Below are 23,308 nucleotides of genomic sequence, written 5' to 3'. Positions count from 1 at the left end.
TTAATTCATTCACCACACGTGTGCTCTTGTGTTTCATGTTTTTCACGAGAGATGCCAAAAAAGACGTCACCGTCCAGACTAATGAAACGGCGAGTATCTCAGGGCCTCCTGCAGACCGTCAACATGGAGAAAGGCACATTTACTATTTGTCTGTTTAGTGTCATGCTATATTCTAGTGCATGTAAATTATTCTTGACAAGCAAGTTTTATTGCAGAAATTTTTATTAAATTGTATGTGTGTGTGTGTGTGTGTGTGTGTGTGTGTGTGTGTGTGGTGGGGGGGGCATAGTTAATGTTGTCTGGTCCAGCAAACACAGTTGGAGCTGCAGAAGTCCCTGTGACACACAGCTCATGGAAGCAAATAAGGTTAAACCATTAGTGTGTGATAGTCACAATTTGCCTCAACACTCCCTCTCAGATTCAAATCTGAACAAAGGCGTAATGATGATACACATTTTTAGATTCAGTGTGACTTAATGCTTTCCGAGGATATCATTATCTCTGATGTTCATTGTGAATAAAAATCCATGAATCTGCTCAGAAATCAGAGAAAAAAAGACGCTCCCTGTCTGAGAATCATCATGTTTTTACGTTTTCCTCAGTATTGAACTCATCCAGTGGTACTTGTCCATACATCCATGGGTACACTGCAAAAAGGAACTCCTAAAATACCTGCAGGGTCTTAAAAGCATTTAAAAAACATTGAATTAAAAAGTACTGAATTTTATAAACAGAGGTCTGAATTTTATTTCTAGCCCTTTTGTATGCTTATATAAATACAATAACATCATAAATAGACTATAGATTTGTTTCCAGTTTAGTTCTGCATACTGTTAATGGTACAACTTTGGCAAAAGTCAAACAAATATGGGTTGGAGAGAATGTGATAAAGTACAACGTAACTCACTGCATCCATGGCAACAATATACTTATTTTTTTGAAGGTACATTGTCAGTATTTTTTGACATTACTAAATTATGGGAGGTGGGGCTGTCTCAGTTTTGTCTAAAGGGAAGGGTGGCACTTTGTCAGACTGGTCTGTACAAATTGCATCACTGCAGCTTAATTTCACACCCACTGCTGCAACCCAAGGCTCCACTCAGGCTCTGCAAGTGCACAGCAGTGCTCCAGCTGATCAGACACACTGATGGAGGACTGCAGCTGCTTTCACTGTGTGAGCAGTGGATAAATAAATCTACTATGCTCAGTTAGTCGAGGCTTGGATTAAGAATCTCTACATGGGTGCCAAGACAGCATGAGCTGTGGCACCAAAACAAACCAAACAAATTTGAAAATCTTATTTTGGGGAATATAAAAATGCTAAGTTGCTCATTACATCAGTAAGAATGTTTGCCAAAATAAAATATAGTAAAATTAGAGCAGTTTCCTGGGTGACATCAGGAAGTATATGATAAAATAATAACAAAACAAGCATCTATTCTGAGTCAGTTGTTCTCAAATAGGGATCCAGAGACCCCGACAAAAGTTTTTGGAGTTAAAATAAAACATATTATATAAATATATATGTAAAAATATAAATTATTTATTCATTGATTTGCAGAAGGATTTCAAGTTCAACAAAAAGTACTACTACTTATTAAAATAATTCTACAAATTCTGAACATAATTATCACAGCAGTAATCTCTAGCTCTCTTTCCTTAGGGTTAAAGGAGCATTTTTCATTCAATCTTTTCAACTCTTTTATATGCCCCCCAAAAATACAAAAAAAAATCTTTATAAAAAAAAAATATTTGTATTTTCATATCAAATGGAAAATCTATTAATTTTTTCCTCCCGTGAAAACAAAATATGACCTGTGCTTTTCCAAGTAGGAATCGACCAATAATATCATGACAGCCGCCTGTTTTCAGCTCTTACCAGAGTAAAGCACCAGAGCTGAATCATTAGTCAGCTTACAGGTAACAGGACGGTACATCGGTGTGTCTGCCAAACCGTGTGGCTTCACCAGAATACTGTGGTTACCGTGGTTACCGTGGCTAGCTGGCTAGAATAACTCACTCTGGGGAAAGTGGTATCTGTGACAGCGGATTATGTGTGAGGCGTTTTATACCAAGAGTTTATGCCAAGTGTTATTTTGTCACAAGCTTTAAAACCCTCTTATCCTTCACTCTGACTCAGACATAAAAAGACACCCATTTGGGATGAATGACGCTGATCAAAAGTTAATTCTTACTTCACAGCCATCAGTAAGAGAGGCAAATTTTATTTAACAGCTTCTCAAGCCACATTGAAACTCTGTATGTCACACTCACAATCTTACCCCAATGGCTGTCAGGATGGGAACCTGGTAGATCCACTTAATGTTACCAGCACTTAACTCCCAACACCTGCAGTTGACAGAAATACAATGAGGAGAGGATGAAGTTAGAGAAGCAGGAGAAATTCTGGAGCAAAGCAAAGAAGAAGGTGCTTTGAGTTATTCAGGAGACGTACAGGAGGTGCAGAGAAATATGAGATAGACGCAGTAGAGACTGAAAAAAATAGATTTCCTAGACTTGGACTTTTTGGTCAGTTAAAAAAAACAAGCAAAAATTTGCTGCAACCGGCTCTATGTATGGGCATGCATTCACACACACAACCACTTAACAACTCAGACCAATGGAAAAAGGAACTCTCACCTACCACAAGAGTCTACAACATGGGTTCATGAGTTACAGAAGTGGGCGTGGGTAAAGTGTAGGAGGCGGGGCATATATCACCAATCCCTCCTACAAGGGTCTCTGAAAAACGGTTCATGTCATGTTGGTCATGTTGTGTGAATCCATTTAGAAGTTATGTCCCTTTCTGTGATAGACCACAACCACTGTCACGCCCCTTTTTTGCCAGTTGGCATGAACAGTTAAAGGGATAGTTCACCCAAAAATTAAAATTCAGACATTATCTACTCACCCTCATGCTGAGTGAGGGTCGGGTTTATTTTTTTGTCCACGAAACACTGCTGGAGTTTCACAGGAAAACTGTGTTGCAGAATCTCCCAGTTTCAGTGACTGGTGACCAGTTTTCAAACAAACTACTTCCATCCTGCTCCTCTGGTGTAATCCAAGTCTCCTAAAGCCCCAACATGCCAAATGGACTTGAAAGACGTCATTTATTCCATGTTTTTAGCCTGAATCTTCACTGCCTTAGCTTGAAACCACATTTACGTGCACACCGTCTGAACTGGGTTTCTGTAGTATGATGGTTTGTGTGTGCATGCGAATGACATGTCAGGGCTTTAGGAGAATCCAACAGTGTTTTGTGGACTGAAAAACTAAACCTAAACCTAAACTTAAGTCATCATGAGGGTGAGTATACAGAATTTTCATTTCTGGGTGAACTATCCCTTTAATTAGCTGTTATGTGGCTCATGACCATCCCTTCTACCCAATCTTGTGCAAGTCTCTGGGTCCATTTGGAAGTTATGTGCCTTTTTGCGATAGGCCACTCCCACTGTCACCTTTTAGCCAATAGAGAGGCAAAGTCCCTCTCCTTGACATTTTTGTTCCCGGTTGAATTTGTACCATGAGTCACACATGTGATGTTTGTCAATTCAAAAGACAATTTTACAAGTCAAGAAAGTTACAGTTTAGTTTATTTTTAAGTGAAACTGCTCAGTGAACATCGCTGTCCCTCCTAACATTATCCTACCTGAAGTGTTTTGTCCAGCGACTCCTGGTCCTTTAATAAGCCGGGAAGCAAAAGAACAAGCAAGATCTGTTACCTGTGTGACTAAGATACGTCCTGGTATGAAAACACACAGGTATAACAGCTTCAGCGGCTAACGATAGCATTTAGAGAGAGAAAGCAATGATGTCATGTACATGTCTTTCGGAGTCTTTCTAATCACAAATCTTCAGTCTGATACTTCAACAGTTTTACAACAAACTTATGACTTTCTTGACTTGCAAAACTATTTTTTAAATTGGCAAAACAAATAAAATGTGCGATTTGTGGCACAATTCGAACAGGATAAAAAAATTAATAATCAGAGAAATTATGTTGGATAAGACCCAAGAAATATCAGAGACGGAGGGTGAAATGGAAAAACAGTTATAACCAAAGGCAGGAATGTGAAAGTGAAGATGAACGATGACAAAAACAGAGGAGGGGTTATATAATGCAAGAGGAAAAGGAGAAAAGGGAGAACAAATGTAATATGCTGTATGTTTTGCAGCTTATTATGTTTTCAGTTTTCTGAAGAAGTTTTTCATTGGGCCCAATGTCAGCACAGATAGAAAAAGAGAAAAAGAAAACCATTCTATTATCCATCCACCATCAATAAGCACCAGTCTGGAGCCTAAGATGTTTTCAATTTTCAATTCAAGGTCCTTTTCAAAACAAAATTAAATGGTTTCTGCTGCATTTTCTGTCATTTTCAATTTTACATTCAACCTTTTTCAGTCTGTAAATGTGTTTAAATTCTTTATATATAAAGAATATTTAACCTTCTGTTTCCAAGCGGCCATTTCATTACATAATCTTTGAGTCTTTCTAATAGCCAGCTTCGCCATGGGGTAGACTAAACTGTCAACTGTTAGCTCTTATTTTTTAAGTTCACTTTTACTTTTCTGTGGTTTAAATTATCTCTTGCAGATCATTTCATCAGACATATTTCCTCCCACATTTACCAATCTTAATTAAAACTGAAGCTCACACTCATTGGTGTATTTTATCTGTTTGTAGTGTAATGAAGTTTAGTCTGGCGCTCTCTTCATATAGCCATTGCATTTGCAAAATTTGCATTTTGTTTTTAACTTCAAAGGAAATCTTGCATCATTACACAAACATATAGATCTCCATATTGTGGATGTTCCAGGGGATTATGCAAACATGATTATGCAATTGTATCATAAACACTGAACAGACTTTAAGCCTGCTGGTGTGTGCATTTTGCATGTTACACATGCATAGTCTTGAAAAACACACCACCAATGTAATGTGATGAAAATGGCATGAACGTATAGTTGTTGTAGATTACACACATTGACTTCCTTAAGTTTCAAAGTTGCTGCTTTTTAAATGTTGAGGTGAAGAGTTGTAATTAATGCTAAACTGAAGGAGTGACAGTATGACTGCGTTTATACTGCTTTTGAAATGTCAAATGGGATTTATCAAGGCACCAAGTTGTTAATTAAAATAAACACTTAACAAAATGTGCAATCCATTCATTAAAAGTATTAACAAAAATGCAGTTTTATCAGCAGTAAACATGGCCTCAACAATTACCAATTAGAGTTAATTCAAGTCCTCTCTGATTCACTGGGCCGCATTCAACAAACCATTTGCAAACAAATTTTCTCTTGCTCCTCCAGTGTGAGCATTTAGGCCCCACCCACACTGAATGGAGAGCCATGGGTTGTGTTTCCCTCCACCTTTTTTTTTTTGTGTGTGTGACCGTGCCTCTTGTCACTTTCTGTCTGCTAGTAAACAACAGAAAAATGTCTGAAAGCTGCTTTGTGCTGGGATGCAATAAATTCAAGAATCCAGAACTAAGTTTTCATAAGCTGGTGAAACAAAAATAAAAAAAAGTGCTTAAATGTCCAAACTATTCCGCAAAGGGCTGAGTTGCTGCAGGTTTTCGCTCTGACCAACCAACAGCATGCCTGACTCAACTAATTAGCTGTTTGAAGTTGATTAAATGAGTCGAGCCTGGCATGCTCTGGCTTGGTAGGAATAAAAACCTGCAGCCACATGGTCCTTCACGGAATGGTTTGGACACACAAGAGTGGACGGATGTGAGGTATCAGCAGGATGAATGAGGAAACTGTGGGATCCTGGCAGTCAGTGATGTTTTCACTCGATTACAGTCACTACTTTGACCAGACAAACTGTAGAATATAACATATTGAAGTATTTCACCTCTGGCTGTTGAGGGGGAATTTATGTACTGTAATGTGTAATTGCTGACACAGCATTTGAAATATTTCAACATTTCATCGGATTGTCTCTCCAAGTGATCCTACACTAAGCCCCACCTGCAAACAGCAACTGTCCAGTCATAGGTTAGCAACCGTATCTAGGTCTGGCAAGCTTTCCACTTCTCCAGAGAAGAGATAGAGGTACTTGTCGTTTCATGAATCTGGATGGTAGCGTTTTTTTTCTAGCGTTGTCTCTCAAAAATGTGAAACACACGAGCACACTTGCGGTGAACAGATTAAACTCTGTCTTCATCTGCTTTGAAATAAGCTGCAAAAATTAGCATGTCTAACTAACACTAGCTTACTAGCTGCAGTAACTTTACTTCCAGCCAAACTTGTTAGACACCACTGCATCAGCATTTGTTTTGGTGGGGTGTTTGATTCTGCATCAGCCCACATCCCCCTCCTCAAAGTGGGTCGACGACGATGCATCTCACTCTGGCTCATTGTCACAGGTCTAAGACAGGTTAGCTTAGCTCTTATCTCAGCTGTCCTCTGTGATCATGGCCCAGACGGTCTGGCTGAGTGACCCGTCTCTAGCAACAGTAACTAAGGAGGGTGGTGCTTAGCGAAACGATCAATTCTTGCCCTTGTGTTTGCACATAATAACTTCCCTTATATTGTGTTTAGGGGGCATTACCTATGCTAAGAACAATTAGCAATGTCCCTCCAGTTTATGATCAAGCGGGACTCACCATTCAGCACACTATGACCGTTTGTTGCTTCTAAAGTTGACTTCTCATTTTTTCTCTTAACTGAAAATTAATATTGAGAAAATTTTAGGGACAATTTAAGAGAATGTTGCTGCATGAGGCTGAATGTCAGCAACAAGTTCCATAAATACACCTTTTTCATCAGCGTGCTGTCTTTTTTGGGTTACTGAGTGCAAATTGACCTCTGCTGTACTGCCAACAGAACAAAAGCACACTATTTCTCTCATACAGGCCTCTTACCATTACAGAACAAATGCCATAATTCCACTGATCTCTGTGGGGGTTTATTTGTGTTCAAACAAAGCCGCAGATGTGAGGACAGGAGCACCAAGCAAATAAATTGGCTTAAAAATGTTCAGGGCTTGAGATAAAGTGCAGGTGCAGACTAACACGGTGAATGAAGGCAGCGAGACAACAGAAAAATGAACAAAACAGAAAAAAAAATAGACAAAGTAATCCCTTCTTTTTTTGGTTGGTTGAAATGTAGAAAATGATGCCACAGTTTCCTCTCTCCCTGGATCTGCAAACCATCTGAACGGAACTTGTATTGCTTCTGTTATGATTATTCTTGCTTTCTTTCTTATTTTTTCCTACTGAAAGTGTTTGAAGAACTTTGAGATGAAAACCCACCAAAAATGTCAGGTAGGTTGCAAATTCCAAATTGGCTCTTATCTATATATATTCTTTTCTTTTCTGCTTTTCACTCCTTCCTCACTCCCCTCATCATCTCTCTCTTCTCGTCCTGCTCCCTCTTCTGCTTGTGCAGTGTTATGACAGGTTTAGAGTGTAGTTTAATGTAGTGTAAGTGTAGAGTAATATTATGATTGTCATGGTTTTGGTTTTTGTTGATTTCCTGTTTTATTTTGGTAGTTTTGATTCTCCCTCATGTGTCTAGTCTTTACTTCCTGTCTTTTTTCTTTTTCCCGCTCTTTTTGATTGTCATGGCTTTCACCTGTTTACCCACCTGTGTCTTGTTAGTTCCCTCTATTTAGTCCTTGTGTTCCTCAGTGTCTTTTTCAGTTCGTGCCTGTTTTTCATGTCTGTCAGCCTGCTTCCTGTTTGTCTCCCTTCTGTGTTTTTTCCCCGGACGGTTTTTTGAGTTTGCCTTTTGTGGATTCTGTTTTTCTTCCCTGCATTCCATTAAGCCTTTGTTTTGTTGTTTTATTTAATTAAACCCTTTTGAACTGGTACTCCTCCTGTTGTCTGCATTTGGGTCCACCACCAGTTGAATCCTAACAATGATTCATGATAAAGGTTTTCTATCACATCAACACATCTGTCCATGTTCACATGCTGTGTCCTTCTTCCTCTCCCTCTCTCTCCTGTGTGTCACCTTTTTTTCTTTTCTTTTACGTGCAGCAACATCAGCACTTGCCACCATAATACTGTGTAACCCAGTTAAATGTCAGGAAAGTATGATGGATGATTCTCATCCAGCATCTCCACTACTTAAAGTTTCCCATAACCTTCAAGGTGGCATTTTCTTTGTTTTAAATTTGTAAAAAGAATTATATTCCCTGAGACTGTTGAGACTTCTGAATGGTTCGCTGTCACTTAATGTCTTCTTTGATTTGTGATTTTGTGCATTTCTGTCTGTTTTATGATGGATTAATTCTTATGCTGTGTTGAAAGTTTAGATCACTGCCATTAGAAATAACTCATTATGTGACAATATTACTTGCTGAGAAAAATAAATGCTTTTGCGTTTCCAAAAATCAAACCCACTCTGTGATTCGTTGCACATGTTGGTTGTGATGTCCAGACTGTCCTTCTGTGACAACAATAAAACACAGGCTCAAATAGTACATCATGTTTCAACATGCAATTAATGAACCAGTTAACTCTGTTAGTGTTCTCAGTTGCACAGCTAATGAGCTACATTATACCAAAAAAGTAATCTGACTACTCATAACATGTTACTTTGCAGTGCATTATCCCCAACACTGGCTGTAATGGAAGTAAACTAACCTCACCTCACCTCTGAGTTCTGACTGAGCTGAATGTGATTTAAATAATCCACCTCCTCTCTGGGGCAGCTGTTTAACAGATCCATCACCAGGGAACAACCACTTAGCACGAGACACATAATGGAAATGAAATGAAATATCAGACACTAATGTTCAGATACAGACGAAAAATATAATTTAATTAATATCTGGCTGTTGCACTTTTGCTGGTGGCCTATGACCCTGGGCAGAGCATTAACTGCAGGGCATTAACAGATAATTGGTGCAGGTGCCCGATAAAGCCTCCCAAAACATGAACAACACACTGATATGTTTTAAACAGTGTAACGATGATAATTATTGTGGGATTCAAAAAGAAGAGATGACACCGGTGTACCCGAAAACAATGTTTAATACGAGCTCAGGTTCTTCCATAACATGCAGCATGCAGGGTAAGAAGGAATGAACAAACATCACCAGTTTATATGGAGTTGTCTGACTAGAAACATCTGGTGTAACTTAAGCTATCCAAACAACCTAACTACAGAAGGGGTCTCTTTCACCAGACATTCTGTCAATGTAAGCGTAACACATGATCCTGTGACCTACCACATTGTTCATACAAACACATCCTAACAAACAGTATGCAGTAATTGTCACTCAAACTTTTCAACATTTTGTAAATCAGCCCCAAACAGTCCATCCAATACAAAATAGTTTCCAAGAGACTGAACTAAAGTTACTGCAAAAAATCAGCTGTCCTGTCTGCAGCTTTTGTTCCAGTATTGTTGTCTGTGTAGAGAATCTGGACAAAAGGCTTTTTCAGGCTTTGAGCATCAGTGAAACAAACATTGAATGTTATCAGCAGATACCGAGAGGCAGAGGGAGGTCATGGTTGGCAGGAAATACCATCACATCAGAATTTATGAAAAGTCGCACTCAACTCAGCGGTCAAAACCTTTGATGATGTCCAAGCAAATGGATAATAGAGGTGGAGTGTTGGTGTCCTGAAGAGATCCTGGACTGCACCAATAATTTTACCTATTGTGCTTCTGAAATACACTTAACAGCCAAAGATATGTAGATGTGCTTATCATTTTGTGTATTTAGTTGTTTAGTGTCAGCCTCTTTGGTACAGTTAAAGGGAATCTTGACGCTACAGCATAAAACTATATTTTAGACCATATCAACTGGGTTGCACCACCAAAGCTTCATTTAATCTAAGATTATATCTAATCGGAGTTTGGTTCTTTTGGCTGCTCTGCATTTCTTTACAAAACATTACATTGTTTGCTAGCTTGCTAAAAAGTTCATCAAATACAATTTTGGTTGCTAGCTTTAGCTAAAAATGTAACAAAACATGACATAGTTTGCTAGCTGGCTAAAAAGTTAGGTAGCCTTGTTAGCCTAGTCCTGATGGCTCGGCAGAGAAGCTCCGGATCCTTTGAGGAAAACTTGGTAGAGCAACATGGCCAAATTACAGAAGATTAAACAGCACACTAAAGACAAACATGAGACCTCCTGGCAGCAACTGTTTTAATGGAGAAACTGCAGTGGATGAAAGAAGGGACACTTCATAAAACTCAACTGGATTCAGTCTGTCCTTTAATTTGCTTTGACAACTTGATTATTTTGCTCAATCCATCTCAAAAAGACAGTGATTTTAAAAGTCAGACCTCTTTAAGTGAGAGTTTAAAGTTAATTCTGGATCACTGGAGTTTAAAGTTTTCATGCAACAGATTTTTTTACACTAATTTCAGGATAGTTTTACAGTTTGGTGCAACATAATTTAAAGGTAAGCCATTATTTTATCGGGTTAAAAAATGAACTCTTGTTGGTGCAACAGAGCCATGGTGTGGTAACAATTTGGGGAAGGTCCTCTACTGTTTCAAAGTGCTTAAAGTGAGGTCCATAAAGAAAAGTTTTTCTTAGTTTGCTGTGGATGAATGTGACTGGCTTGCACAGAGCCCTGACCTCTGAGAGCCTGGCCTTACTGCAGTTCCAGGAGAAGTGAAGGCTGTTATAAGCTGCAGATGAACATTCGTGGATTTGGAATGAGATCTTTAACAGTCACACAGGCCTCTGGGTGTCATTTTCAGGGTTGTAAAGTGTAGATGACATGACAGCAACTTTAAATAACAAGCTCCATTATGAAACATTTATTCAGGATTACTTTGCAAATTAAATCATGCATAATTAATTGGATTTCAGTGATGACTCAAATGTCACCACAATTAAGCCCAATCATATCATGCCATCCAGAAACCCACTTTCTCCATCTTTTTTCATGTTTGTATTCAAGTTTATCTTTAGATGTGTTGACCTTTTTAAAAACTTTGTGCTTTTCTTACTTTAAGGTGTAACAGAAGACCAACATTTAAACATTTTGTGACTCACCTTGCATCTGCTAGCGTTGCCCTGACAACCGCCCACACTGCCACAAAAACAGCTGGAACACCTGAAATTACACAAATCAAACAATGAGCTGTGCTAAAGTCATATACTTTGTTATACTTTATTCATATTTACATTTAACGCTCAGGTAGGCGGTGTTTACTGTTTGGTTTCATTGGAGAAAAGTTCCATAATAACTTTGGTGCTCTGAGAGAAATCTAGATTTCTGCTTCTCGTCTCCTCTCTGTTTTCAGGCTTTAGAATATTTTAGAAAATTGGTTAATATACCTTTAATTTCCTATTTGTGATATTAAGGAAGTAAAGATGAAATTAGGAATCCCAAGTTATTGGCAACACCCTTTTAAGTCACACAGACCACTTTCATGGTAAAAGTCTGTCAAAGAACCAGACTGGATGAGCATAACATCTATTCTAATTTTCTTAATTCTATTTTGAACCTGTACAAGTATTATCAGAAAAATAAAATGAATATACAGTAAGATAAGATAATCCCTCATTCTACTATTTACAGACACCCGTTATCTTCTGCACACACACACACATTGGCAGACACCATCACTCATCATCACATTCTGACTGACTTCCTCTGTCTGTGTGGCACATTCAGTTCCCATGGTGTAAAAGGACACAGTGCTACATGACACAGCGCCCCTGTGTTTCACACTTTACTGAACACAAACAAATCTGCTCTGCTGGCCTGGGGATAACCCTGTTTTCACACTGTCAGATCATACAATACAAAGAAATGTGTTCTTTCAATATGTATTTGTCCAGATAGACATATTTTAATGAATATTTTCTCTTATCTGAGCCTGAGAAAGCATTATTGTAGTGTGAGAGTGGCAGACAGTGCAGGGGTTTAAACATAACTTTATGATGATCACTGAGCACAGCACTAGAAATGGATTATATTTATTTTTCAACTTGATGCTTGTAAGTAGACTGGATTTGGCATCACAGTTAAAATTAGGTTTGCAAAGTTTGCTTTTCAACATGTTCACAGTGGCTTAAATAATACTCAAAAACACCCATCCAAGCCGAAATCAAAGTAAACTGAAAGCTATTCCTGAACCATTTGAAGTGCATTCATGATTTTGATCCATTTTGAAAGGTAACACTCTAACAGTCAAATTCACTGCTGGCGTTGCTGGCACTGACTAATGGAAGTTTGAACATACTAAAGTAGAGGGCTTTTATTTCCACCTGAATAGTGTTTTTCTTGCAAAAGTATAGCTGCAAATGACCGAAACTGCTACTTAGTGGCTGGAAAACACAACAGGACCTAGTCTCAAGTTCAAAAGTGATGACCATATCACAAAAACTTAATATTTACACGTTTTGTCATGGTGTTTCCTAAAGAAAATGTAAACTCGACAACTCACTATCTAAGTTTGGTTCCCTGGTAGCTCAGTCAGTAGAACATGCAACCCATGTGGTGACTGATCCTCAGCAGCAGCCATGAGTTATGCTCCTCTTAACCTTTTGCTGTGTGTCTTCCCTCTCTCTAAACTCCATTTCCTGTCTATCTAAAGCAGCTCTAACAATAATCATCTACAGAAAAGCCCAAACAACTATCTAAATGTACATAATTTCCCTGCATTAGTTTCATATTACACATAAAAAGTGCATTTTGGGGATTTTGTGGGCTATACAAAGCAGCGGTCATCAGCACAGTATTTTCCAATCGGCTTTGTCTTTACATGGGAGAAGAGAGTAGAAACTTTCTTTCAACACTGACTCTCATTGGTTATTGTGGGCAGTGGACAGGACATGGTTCAAGTGAGGTTCTTCCGCCATGTTGCCAGAAACCAAGATTTGGGTGCTGGAGTAGAATGGGTCTGGGATTTGGGCTTGGCTCCTTTCCACATATGAATTAAGTGATTTTTTTTTTTACAAAAGTAGCCAAAAACACTACATACTGTCACATTATAGTTGTTCCTATAACATAGCCGTGTTGGGTAAAGTGTGGGACCAAGGTTTGAATGACATGGTGGCATTCAGGAGAGTCCACCTGTTCCGGTGCACGCCGCTGCGAAAACATGCAGTCCACTGCAGGGTTACAGCAGACATTTTAAAAACATTTTACTGTTCCTAATACAGACAGTTAATACTGCCAATAACATTTTATGAATGCAGAAATTTGAAGAAAAATAAAAATCACAAAATCAGCCACTTTACTGCCTCTCATTCACATCCCTCCAAGAATCACACATCACACAGTAAAACAATAAATCTGAGCATTTGTTAAACGGTGTTCAGCAAATTTGTGTTTTTTTTTACTGCAAATAAAGGAAATATAAAAAAACAGAAAATATAATCTAACACTGTAACAAATTTTTTTAGCTCTCACTAAATGTGTCACAGTAAACATTCAAAGGAGCTCATGTCCTTTTCACAGGAGCCCAGCTCTCCTCAGCTCCCCCATAATTCTAACCATGTATGGGTCATTCCTCTTCTGAATGTTGACTCAGGAAGCAAAAGGAGAGAAACATTGTGGATCACATATTTACTATAAAACTGACCTGAAATTATTTTCTCTTCTCACTGAGATTCATTATTTACAGTAGTTTTAGTGCTGCTTGTTGTTGCGTGTGGTGTCTTTTGAAACACGTTTAATCAAACCTGGTCTAAAAAGCTTCACGTGCTGCATATTCGGTATGAAACTAAAAAGATGATGTGTTTTTTTCAGATGAAAACAACTTGCAGTTGCCAGTTTCTTTTTGATTTTGAGCTCGAGCCGTTTGTTTGGATTAAGTAGGAAAATGTTCGTTTCAAGTGCAGCAACATTCAACGATTCTACCGGGGGTTGAGAGGGTTGATGAGGGAAAAAATGGAAGAAACCTCAGGAGGAGCAACAGAAGAGGAATGTAAGTTGCAGTTTCTGTTGGACAGTGAAAGAATTGTAAAGTGTTTTTTTTTAACTGCAAGGAAATGACTCCCCTCTTACATGCAGCTGAATTCACACTATCAAGCCAAAATGTGGCCCAACAACAATTTGTTCTTGGGTCTCCACAGAGAAAATGGAGGGGTTCATGTTAGAGGGAGCTGCTGACACAAGGGCAGGTTAAAGGAAGACTGCAGAGCTTTGTCCTCATGCACATGCAACCACAGGTGAAATGACACCCAGGACTGCCAACAGTTGCACAAAAAATGTGTTTGAGTAAAGAAATACTTTCAACTTTAAGTTTTTAAGTTTTGGAGAATATTTGTTAAAGTATTATTATTTAAGTTGAATAGTCACATTAGACCAAACCGACCCTGAAACTCATACTGTTTGTTCTCAAATGATGGTTTCATGATGCAAAGTCTCTATTTGTTATTTTTCAGCAATAAACACAGACACTGAGTTTAATTAACAGGGAAATGACTCTGTCAGAACATTAAATACTTAATGAGCATAAAATGAGCAAACAGAGCAGCAGCACTGACACAGCAGGGACAACTTTGTTTAATGTACAGCACAAAATGCCACAGTTATTAATGCAGTAACAGCTGGTACAAAATCAAACAAACCCTAAACAGTAATTTAAATTCTGGCAAAGTGTGCAGGAGTACAATGGAAAAGGAGACACTGACTCAGATAGAAGTAGACGGCAATCCTCCCCATTGTGTTAACTTCAAAGAAAAGAGCAAAACAAATTCTGTGAGGGGACAAAAACCCTCCGTCTACATGTCTGAACAGTGTCACATATTCATGTGTGAGAAAAGAACAGAAACTAGAGATAATGCCAGCTGTTCTGTGTTATATTGAAGATCACCATGTTTGTTCCATCCTGACTTCTTATTTGTTGATAATGATATTCATGATTTTATTGACATCTAACAGTTATGTGTAAGATAAAAACTTTTTTTCTGTTTGAGGTATAAAACTCTGATCCCCAGGTAATCTGTTTTCTGTTTTCAGTGTAGCACCTTGTAGGCACCGAACATGACCAGACAATATTAATGACTACAGAGCAGTTGAATATGAGCTGTTGTCACAGCAGTGTAATACCTTTCCCTAAAATATGGTTAGGTGCAGAAAAAAAGGATTATGCATAATTGGATATATTAATGCATTGTATTGTCTGTATATTTATTATAAGCTGACAAAGCAATTATGACTGTTGTGCAGGTTGAAGGTCTGTATTATCTAAAACTTTCAGCATCGGCTGCATTTATTCTTACATAACTGGAGGACTGTTTACAAAGCAGAGTTCTTACACCTTTTCCACCGTTTCCAAAGGTGCATTTTCAGTCTGTCCCAGCACCTTACAGCTGTGGTATATCAGGCCTACATACATACTGTTTAATACTGAAAATGATTAATTCATTTAAAATCAGATGTTATCATGCTTTAAACAACCAAAATGATGTTTCTTCATAGCATCCTTCAGATGGATGACAAATTAAAGGAAAGCACAACAAAGTTTCACGTCTCATAAATGTGTCACCTGCTAATTATGAGAAAAAAAACTTTTATTTCAATAAAATCTTTACTGCTTTACGTGAATATGAAACTCCTAATCTTCCACCTGTCAATTGGTGAAGGGGAAAAAAATCTGCATATGATCAGCAGATAAGAGTTTGACCATTTCTTTTTCACACAGCTATTATTGTTATCTTCATGTCTATCAAGTAAATTTACATACAGAAACAACACACACGCAGTAAACACACACCATCAACAAGGGTCACTTCTGCTTCCAAACATGAACGAAGCTCAGTACCAACGCAGCTCAAACAGTTACTGGCATCCAAAATGATACTCTGGTCATTAACTTGGCTTCAAACGCAGCTTAACGTTCACACAGTTTCTCTTGACTGTCCCTCAGTGTTACAACATTAGTCCAGCATCGCTCCAAGTTAACCTATGGACCAAACAACAACATAAAACATGGCAAAACTTACAGCTTTCCAGTTTGAAGGCGGGTCCTGAGTAGCTGAGTATTCATTATTCAGCTTGAAACCTTACCAGCAGACATTTATTGAGAAAGCATTTCGGTGGAGTGAAATCCACACAAGCTGTCGTCAAAAATAAAGTTTTTACCACTCAGCTCTTCTGTCCTATGAAGCTGTGGCCAGTGTCACAATTTGTGCACATGGTGTCAATTAGTTGGGACCCTGTCACTCAAATACACCAAGTCAGCAATGTCCTGCCCCCAACAACTGGGTAAGAGGTGTCTCTCGACTTATTAAAATAATACCAGACCAATGGGAATTGGGTCGAACAAGAGTGTAACAGCCAACCAACCAATCATCAAGCAACTTCCTGCAACTTTAGTAGAGCTATGTCATTTGAAGGTAATGTCACGTGTACCGTAACTGACATATAATACTAGTATTACTATATTGTGTCATCATTTAGCCAACTATGATGTAATGCTTTCCCAATTGAAAATTCTCAACTACAGCTTACCCTGTGTGGGCTCAAAAGCGCAGACTCTCCCCTGGTGAAAAGCTGTCTCTCCTTTTTGCAGACTGTATAGGAGGCTGGAGGATTCTGCCCTCGTTTCAATCATGGTTTGTACTTCTCATTTTCAGGTCAACAATCATTGAAACAGCAACCTCCACAACCTCCTGTTGTCTCTCACTGCTCCATCAAAGGGAACACATAAAAACCAAAGAAACTCTGACAGATCACACTGAGCGTAGACACACGCAGAGACTTGCTAAGTCGTGCATTTATTTCTTTATCTAAAAAGCAGCGAATTATTACAAAAGTAATACTATTGTCATTTCATGCAGATTCAAGCACTTTATCCAAAATTCAAGCACTTTTCAGAAGAAAAGAAGCCTTCCACCAGGCTGTATTATCCATCCAGATTGTCGTGGTGGGAGTTTTGGAGTTGTCAGCCTTCTCCTGAATATAATGGGACTAAATGGAACTCGTCCTGTGTTACTCAAGATAATTCACAGACCCTGTTATGAGCAGGTTTATGTAGGAACTACTTTCTATCTATTGCAGAAACTCATGGAACTACTTTCTTTCTGCTGTAGAATCAACTAGAACTTCTTTCTTCATACAAGGAAGAAAGTCGGGTGTGTTCCAATACCCATACTAGCATGCCGTTTAGTATGCCAGAAAAAGATTTAGTATGTCCAAATACATAGTGTGTCAAATGCTCAGTGCCCCAGTAACCTGGCCTCACTCTAGGACCAACCATCGACCACCAAGACCTGAGAAATGAGAAATGTTTTTGTCATGCTGCACCCCGTCGTGGATTTTATGCATGAAAAATGTGTATTTCTTTTCTACTTACCCCATCCGATGAGTGTGAAGCCCCAGAGGTACTTGGAGTCTGATCTGAAGGCCATGAAGATGAGGCTGTGGAGGTAGAGGCCTTCCACCAGGATCCAGTAGTAGTTGGTCGCCAGAAAATAGATGAAGAGCAGCACTGTCACCTTGCAGCCAATCTGATAACAGAACATTAATGCTTTTATCACACCCTGTTTGTACCTGCTTGTTTGAGTGCCTGTGTGTTGATGCATTATTGTGATCACAGTACTTCACACAATCATCCTAAAGAGAGCAGATGATCTGATAACATTTTGAAGTACCTTGATGCATGACCTTGCACAAAAGTGAGGAAAAGTAGTCCGTATCCACAGCAGTGAAACTGTTCCAAAGCCAGCAAAGCTACCCACATTTGGCCCACATATGTTAATAACAACCAGATGTTTTTATCTCTAATTAAAGATCTCATATTAGCAGTGAAATTATATCCAAAATCAATAATAGAGCTCGGTGGCACAGTGGTTAGCACTTTCACCTCATATTAAGAAATTTGTGGGTTTTAATCCAGGTTTAGACAAAGCCTTTCTGTTAGATCTTTTTCCACCACAAACAACAAGAATGTACTTTATATTTCCTCCTTTATTTAATTTTTTTCACCCCACTGTTAATTATTTTTACATGTGTAGGCCATGCAATGGTGCCCCGCTCAAAGAGGACCACAGTCTCCAGGGGGGAAAACTGGTACCCAAGCCAAAGCCTTACTGACTGAGCTGCTGCATTGCAGGATGACGAATGTTCAGAGTTTGACACTGGAACTCTGTTCACATTAATCTGCTGGAGGGATGACAGTTTCTCTGGGCTCATCTTAAGTCTGAAACGTTTAACACGTCAACACAAGAACAGGATTTAGAGACCTCACGGTTGAAGACGCAGTTTTTTGAAATGTGACATGGAAACTTAAAACCTTTAGCGCACATACACATAACAATGGACTTGATTCACAAAGGTCTAGATTCTGGATTTTTTTTTGTAATGAGCTGGTGTTATTGTGGGAGTTTCTTGATTAGGAAACAGAATTTAATCTGGTTTATTTATTTATTTATTGTTGAAAAACCATATCCAACACAAATTAGTCTTCAGAACAACTAATAGCGCTCCGCTGGGTCTGAGGCAATATTGGTAATATAGTTATAAAGTAAAAAGTAAGTAGATAAAAAGGTAGTCTTCAAGGACAAGGGACAGAATTTGAATACAAATGGAAAAAAACAATGATTATTGAATTGAACTTAATGGTATCGGCTGGCAGTCCAAGAAAATCTGAGGAATTCTCATTAAGAAAATAAAAATCATTTTATGTATTGAAACATGTCTGGAGGGGCTGTTAAAAATTAAATACAATTAAATAAAATTAAATAATAAATGCAGACTTAATTAAGACTAAGTACTTTGATTTAGAGGTGCAGAGCCCAGATAATAAAATGTTTACTGTCTGTCAGTTTGCATTCACCATTTGCAAACACCTGCAGCTTGTAACAGGTAGTAACTCCATAATGACTGCTTATATGTATGTTATGGTGTCACAATTTCAATAATATTTTAAAATCGATTATGTTTTCATAATTTTTTTCTCTCTCTTCACACCTACTACTTGCAGCGTCCAGCATGTCTGAAGAAACGCTTCAAAGGTGACACATTACCAGCTTTTTTATCTCTCTTGATACCATTTAAAAGAAAAAAAACTGAAAATGTAATTGACATTTGTCCGGGTATGAAACCGATGATCTGTTGATCTTTACAAATAAAGCTCAATAATTTAACAACGGCAGAGCTGTTAGTCTTAAAAAATATATATCTGAGAAATTGAATCAGATCGAATCATTAACTACTTTCCTGTCTATGGTCGAATCTACTGGAACTTAACTGATATTTATTGATATCGTGATGATATTGTAATATTAATACAATGAGATTTTTGATAAATGGAGAAAATTACATCACTTTACTGTAATGCAGCCTTTAAAACCAGGAAAAGACAAGACTTCTATCCAGAATCTAAGACCATATCTTGTCTCATATCAAAATGTCAGTATAGTATTGATATACTGACCTGACATATCATAACCAATAATATACCTATAATGTGTATCCCCAGAAATCAAATGTTCCACTCTAAATACATCTAGACAACAGCGGTGTGATGTGGAAACTTAAAACCTTTGGGGGACACACACACACACACACACACACACACACACACACACACACACACACACACACACACACACACACACACACACACACACACACAATGGACTTTTCAGTGACGTAGGTGACATCTGGTATCTAGTGGTTAATCTTTTGCAATAAACATTTGCATATTCACAGATTATGGAATTTTAATGATGAAGAAGGAGCAGATGGAATTTTTTGTTTAGGAAGCTTAACTTTATTTATTTATAGTTGAAACAGCATATGAGACGGAATGTATTATTCAGAACAATAAAGACTGCTCCACTGTGTCAAAAACAACAGGGTCGGTAATATGGAAGTAAACAATCAGGTGGTCTTGAAAGTCCATAGTATTGGCAGACAGGCCAGGAAATCCTGAGGCCATCTGATTATGAATTTCATTGACTCATGGAATTAAAAAAAACTACTGTTTAGAGCATGTTATATATATGTATATATACAATATATAATTTCAATAATATTTAATAAAACTAAATAATAACTGCACATGCAAGAACAAGTATATTGATACAGAGATGCAGAACAAATGTATTGTTCATGTGGGTATTAATAGAAGTACATGCACTTGTGAGAGCAGAGAAAATAACATGGTTACTGTTTGCAAACGGTGAATGCACACCTGGAGCCTGTGACATGTAGTAACTCCATGAAAACTACTTATATATGAAGCATATTAGTCCAAAAACTCACACAGAACAAGTCATTTACATTAATATCCTGCATGGTGCAAATATATAAATATATAAACATTTCATTCATTAAATCTTTTACTTTTCACCAAAGAGCCAATTTATGAAACATTTTCAAGGGCCAGGATCAAACTAAATGGTTCGGTGCAAATCGAAACAATTGCTTTCATTGTGTCAGAGCTGCAAACTGGCAACCTGACACAAATAATTATTAAATCACCTGAATTTAACAAGCCTGACCTTTGATGTCAATTAGAGATGCCTCTCTGAACTTAGCTAAACGTATGATAATCATTCAAAACATTCCCAGTTCATAAAAAACAATGAGACATTTTATTTTCAATCCATAAAAATGAATGGGAGGGCTGTTCATTTTTTTCCATCCATTATTGGAGCTGGGTCACTGTTAAATTACCTCTTTAATTAAATAAATCAGAAAAGGACAACATTTTGGAATAAATTCATACTAAAAATACACACAAACAGAACTCCCTCTGCGCAGCCAGTCTCAGGGATCAGGTGCTGGTCGGAACATCTCAGGTAAAATCATCAACGTAAACCACTGCACACTGAACTGAGTTACCATGATTTTATTAGGCGCGAACAAGGCATTTTGCCCAGGTTGATATTGCATTTCATATCTCAAAACATCTTAAAAATAATTAAACTAAATAATAAATGCACATTTACAACTGTAAGACCAAATATATTGATTCAGAGGCACAGAGCAAATGTATTTTGGAGTTATTTGGGAGTTATTTTTAGTACATGCACTTCCATAAAGTGCACATACATTAAATAGTACTGCTGAATCACAACACAAAACCTATTCGTGTAGCAGTGGCTCTGTAGTGACACGTAGGAAGTGTAATTTGCGTTCTCATGATACACCAGAGGAGTTCTGTAGTAAAGTTGTAGTTTCCAGTCATAATGAAGTGAGAGAGGTTTGCTAATTGGTGTTATTACAGATCAAGCTGTGAAAACATGACCACTTTACTACACAGGCTTTTGAATAGTCATCATGTGGAGCTTCTACTTCTTGCTTGTATGGTGGATATGTAATCACAGAACTACAGCAAGACCACACGTAGTTTAAGTAGGTCTGAAGTTAGTTGTTTTTGATGACTGATGAAACGTTCCAAACCGGTGACCAGTTTTCAAATGTAAAAACCAACTGAAAAAAAACATAAATGCCTCCACACTGCTCATCTGACATAATCCAAGTCTCCTACAGTCCCGTCACACCACACACACCCGGTTCAGACGGTGTGCATGTGAACGTGGCTCCAAGCTAAGGATCTACACTGAGGATTCAGGCTGAAAACATGGTGTGAACAACATTTCTTTCGTCAGCTTGGCATGTTGGGGCTTTAGGAGGCTTGGCTTCCACCAGACCAGCAGTGTTGAGACATTTTATGTTTTTATTCTGTTGTTTTATATGCTTGAAACCATTTGCTTAAATTGTTTGGGAGATTCTGTGAAACTCCAGCAGTGTTGTGTGGACTAAAAAATTAAACCCAACCTTCAATCAGCCTGAGGGTGAGGAGATAATGATTGAATTTAAATTTTTGGGTGAACCATCCTATTTGCAGAGTGAAAGTAACTTCAGACCGAGGTGTCTGCCGAGGGGAACAAGTGCAGCACCAGCAGCTCCTACAAAAAATGACGACAATTTCTGTCAATTTAATCAAAATTGTTGAAACAAAATTTGTGTAAGCTCATTCTTGAGAAGAATAATTTATATGCGCTAAAATATAGCATGATGCTGAACAGGCAAATAATAGTAAATGTGTTCTTTGTCAATAGTAAATCAAAAGAGTTTGTGTAGAAATGAAAAGAAATTCAATAGTGATCAGTAGTGACACATACAGACAGAGGCAGTAATTCAATAGGGATTTTGAAGCCACACTGCTGTAAATTGTAGGCATTGTATAGTAATTCATTATTAAATGTGAAGCAGTTTTTATGTAGTCATTTCCCAAAAGTTAATAGTGAGACAGAAGTAAGTAGTTAACATGCAGCACTTTAGTCTTTATGTAGTAATTATCAGCAGGCAAACGTCCCAAAAATCTAATTACCACAGAAATCACTGCTGGTTTGCTACACACCTCAATATCACCGGTAGGTTTTGTGTAGATTTTGTATAATAGTGATTCAACAGTTCTTTAAATGAAGGTTTTATTATCTCGACTGCAGCACAGATTATAAATTGGTTACAGTCTGCAAGTGTTGAATGCAAGATGAGCTTGTAACATGCAGTAAGTGCATGATGAGAGATATTTATTTATTTATTTATTTATTTATTTATTTATTTATTTATTTATTTAGGATGCCATGATTCTCCAAGTCCACAGTTTGGTTTGATTTTAAGGTCACAATTTGAATCGATTTTTTGATTTTAACAATTTCTTTCAGCTCTAACAGTTCTGCCACTGTTAGACTTTCAAGCCTTGATTTGCAAACATTAAGAGATCATCGGTTTGATGCCCTGACAACTGTCATTTAAATGTTTAAATCTTCTTTAAAAAGAGAAGTCTCCATGGTACCAAGTGTGTCACAACAGCCAGTAAGCTACACTCTGTTGTCTGTGGAGGAGAGAAGATTATCCAAAAACACACCCAAAACAACCCCATAAAAACCTTTAAAATGTTTGTGACTTGAGCATCCTCATCTCACTTTTATTTAAATCTCTGACTTTTCTCACAGTGCCATTTTATGAAACATTTTCAGGGGCAAGGATTAAACTGCACAGTTCAGTGCAAATCAAAATAATTGCTTGTGATGTTTCAGGGTTGCAAACTTACTGCCAACCTGACGCAAATAATTATGTCTCAAATCACTTGAATTAAACAAGCCTGACCTTTGATGTCAGTTCTCTGCACTTCACCAAATGAATGAGAATCATTCAAAATATTATCTGTTCATGAAAAAATGAAATTCATGAAGTTAATTGAATGGGAGTGCTATTCCTTTTTTTTCCACTCATGACTGGAGCTGAGTCAGTGTTAAATGAGCTGTTTAATGAGCTAAACGGACAACATTTTAGAGGAAATTCACACTAAAATATACGTCCGTTACTCTCAGGCAGAAAAGTCCCCATGGGAAGTTTGTTGTGGAGGTGTTCTGTCACAAACAAACTGCCGCCTGCAGAGTTTGAAT

At 37.9% G+C, this 23,308-nt stretch overlaps 1 protein-coding gene across 1 annotated transcript in view; it reads right to left on the bottom strand.

The window, feature by feature from the left end:
* Positions 1-23,308, bottom strand: part of pth2ra (parathyroid hormone 2 receptor a) — a 105,690-nt gene that overhangs the window by 43,776 nt on the left and 38,606 nt on the right. Inside the window, exons 7-9 of the mRNA XM_084724196.1 lie at positions 17,236-17,389; positions 10,976-11,036; positions 2,283-2,349 (exon numbers count right to left, since the gene is read on the bottom strand). Of these exons, the coding sequence (XP_084580322.1) occupies positions 2,283-2,349; positions 10,976-11,036; positions 17,236-17,389 (282 nt within the window). The remainder of the gene's footprint in view (positions 1-2,282; positions 2,350-10,975; positions 11,037-17,235; positions 17,390-23,308) is intronic.

The sequence above is a fragment of the Lutjanus erythropterus genome, chromosome 8 (genome assembly GCF_056507025.1).
Source record: "Lutjanus erythropterus isolate fLutEry1 chromosome 8, fLutEry1.hap2, whole genome shotgun sequence".
NCBI classification, from domain to species: Eukaryota; Metazoa; Chordata; class Actinopteri; order Lutjaniformes; family Lutjanidae; genus Lutjanus; species Lutjanus erythropterus.
This window is presented reverse-complemented; position numbering and strand designations above follow the sequence as displayed.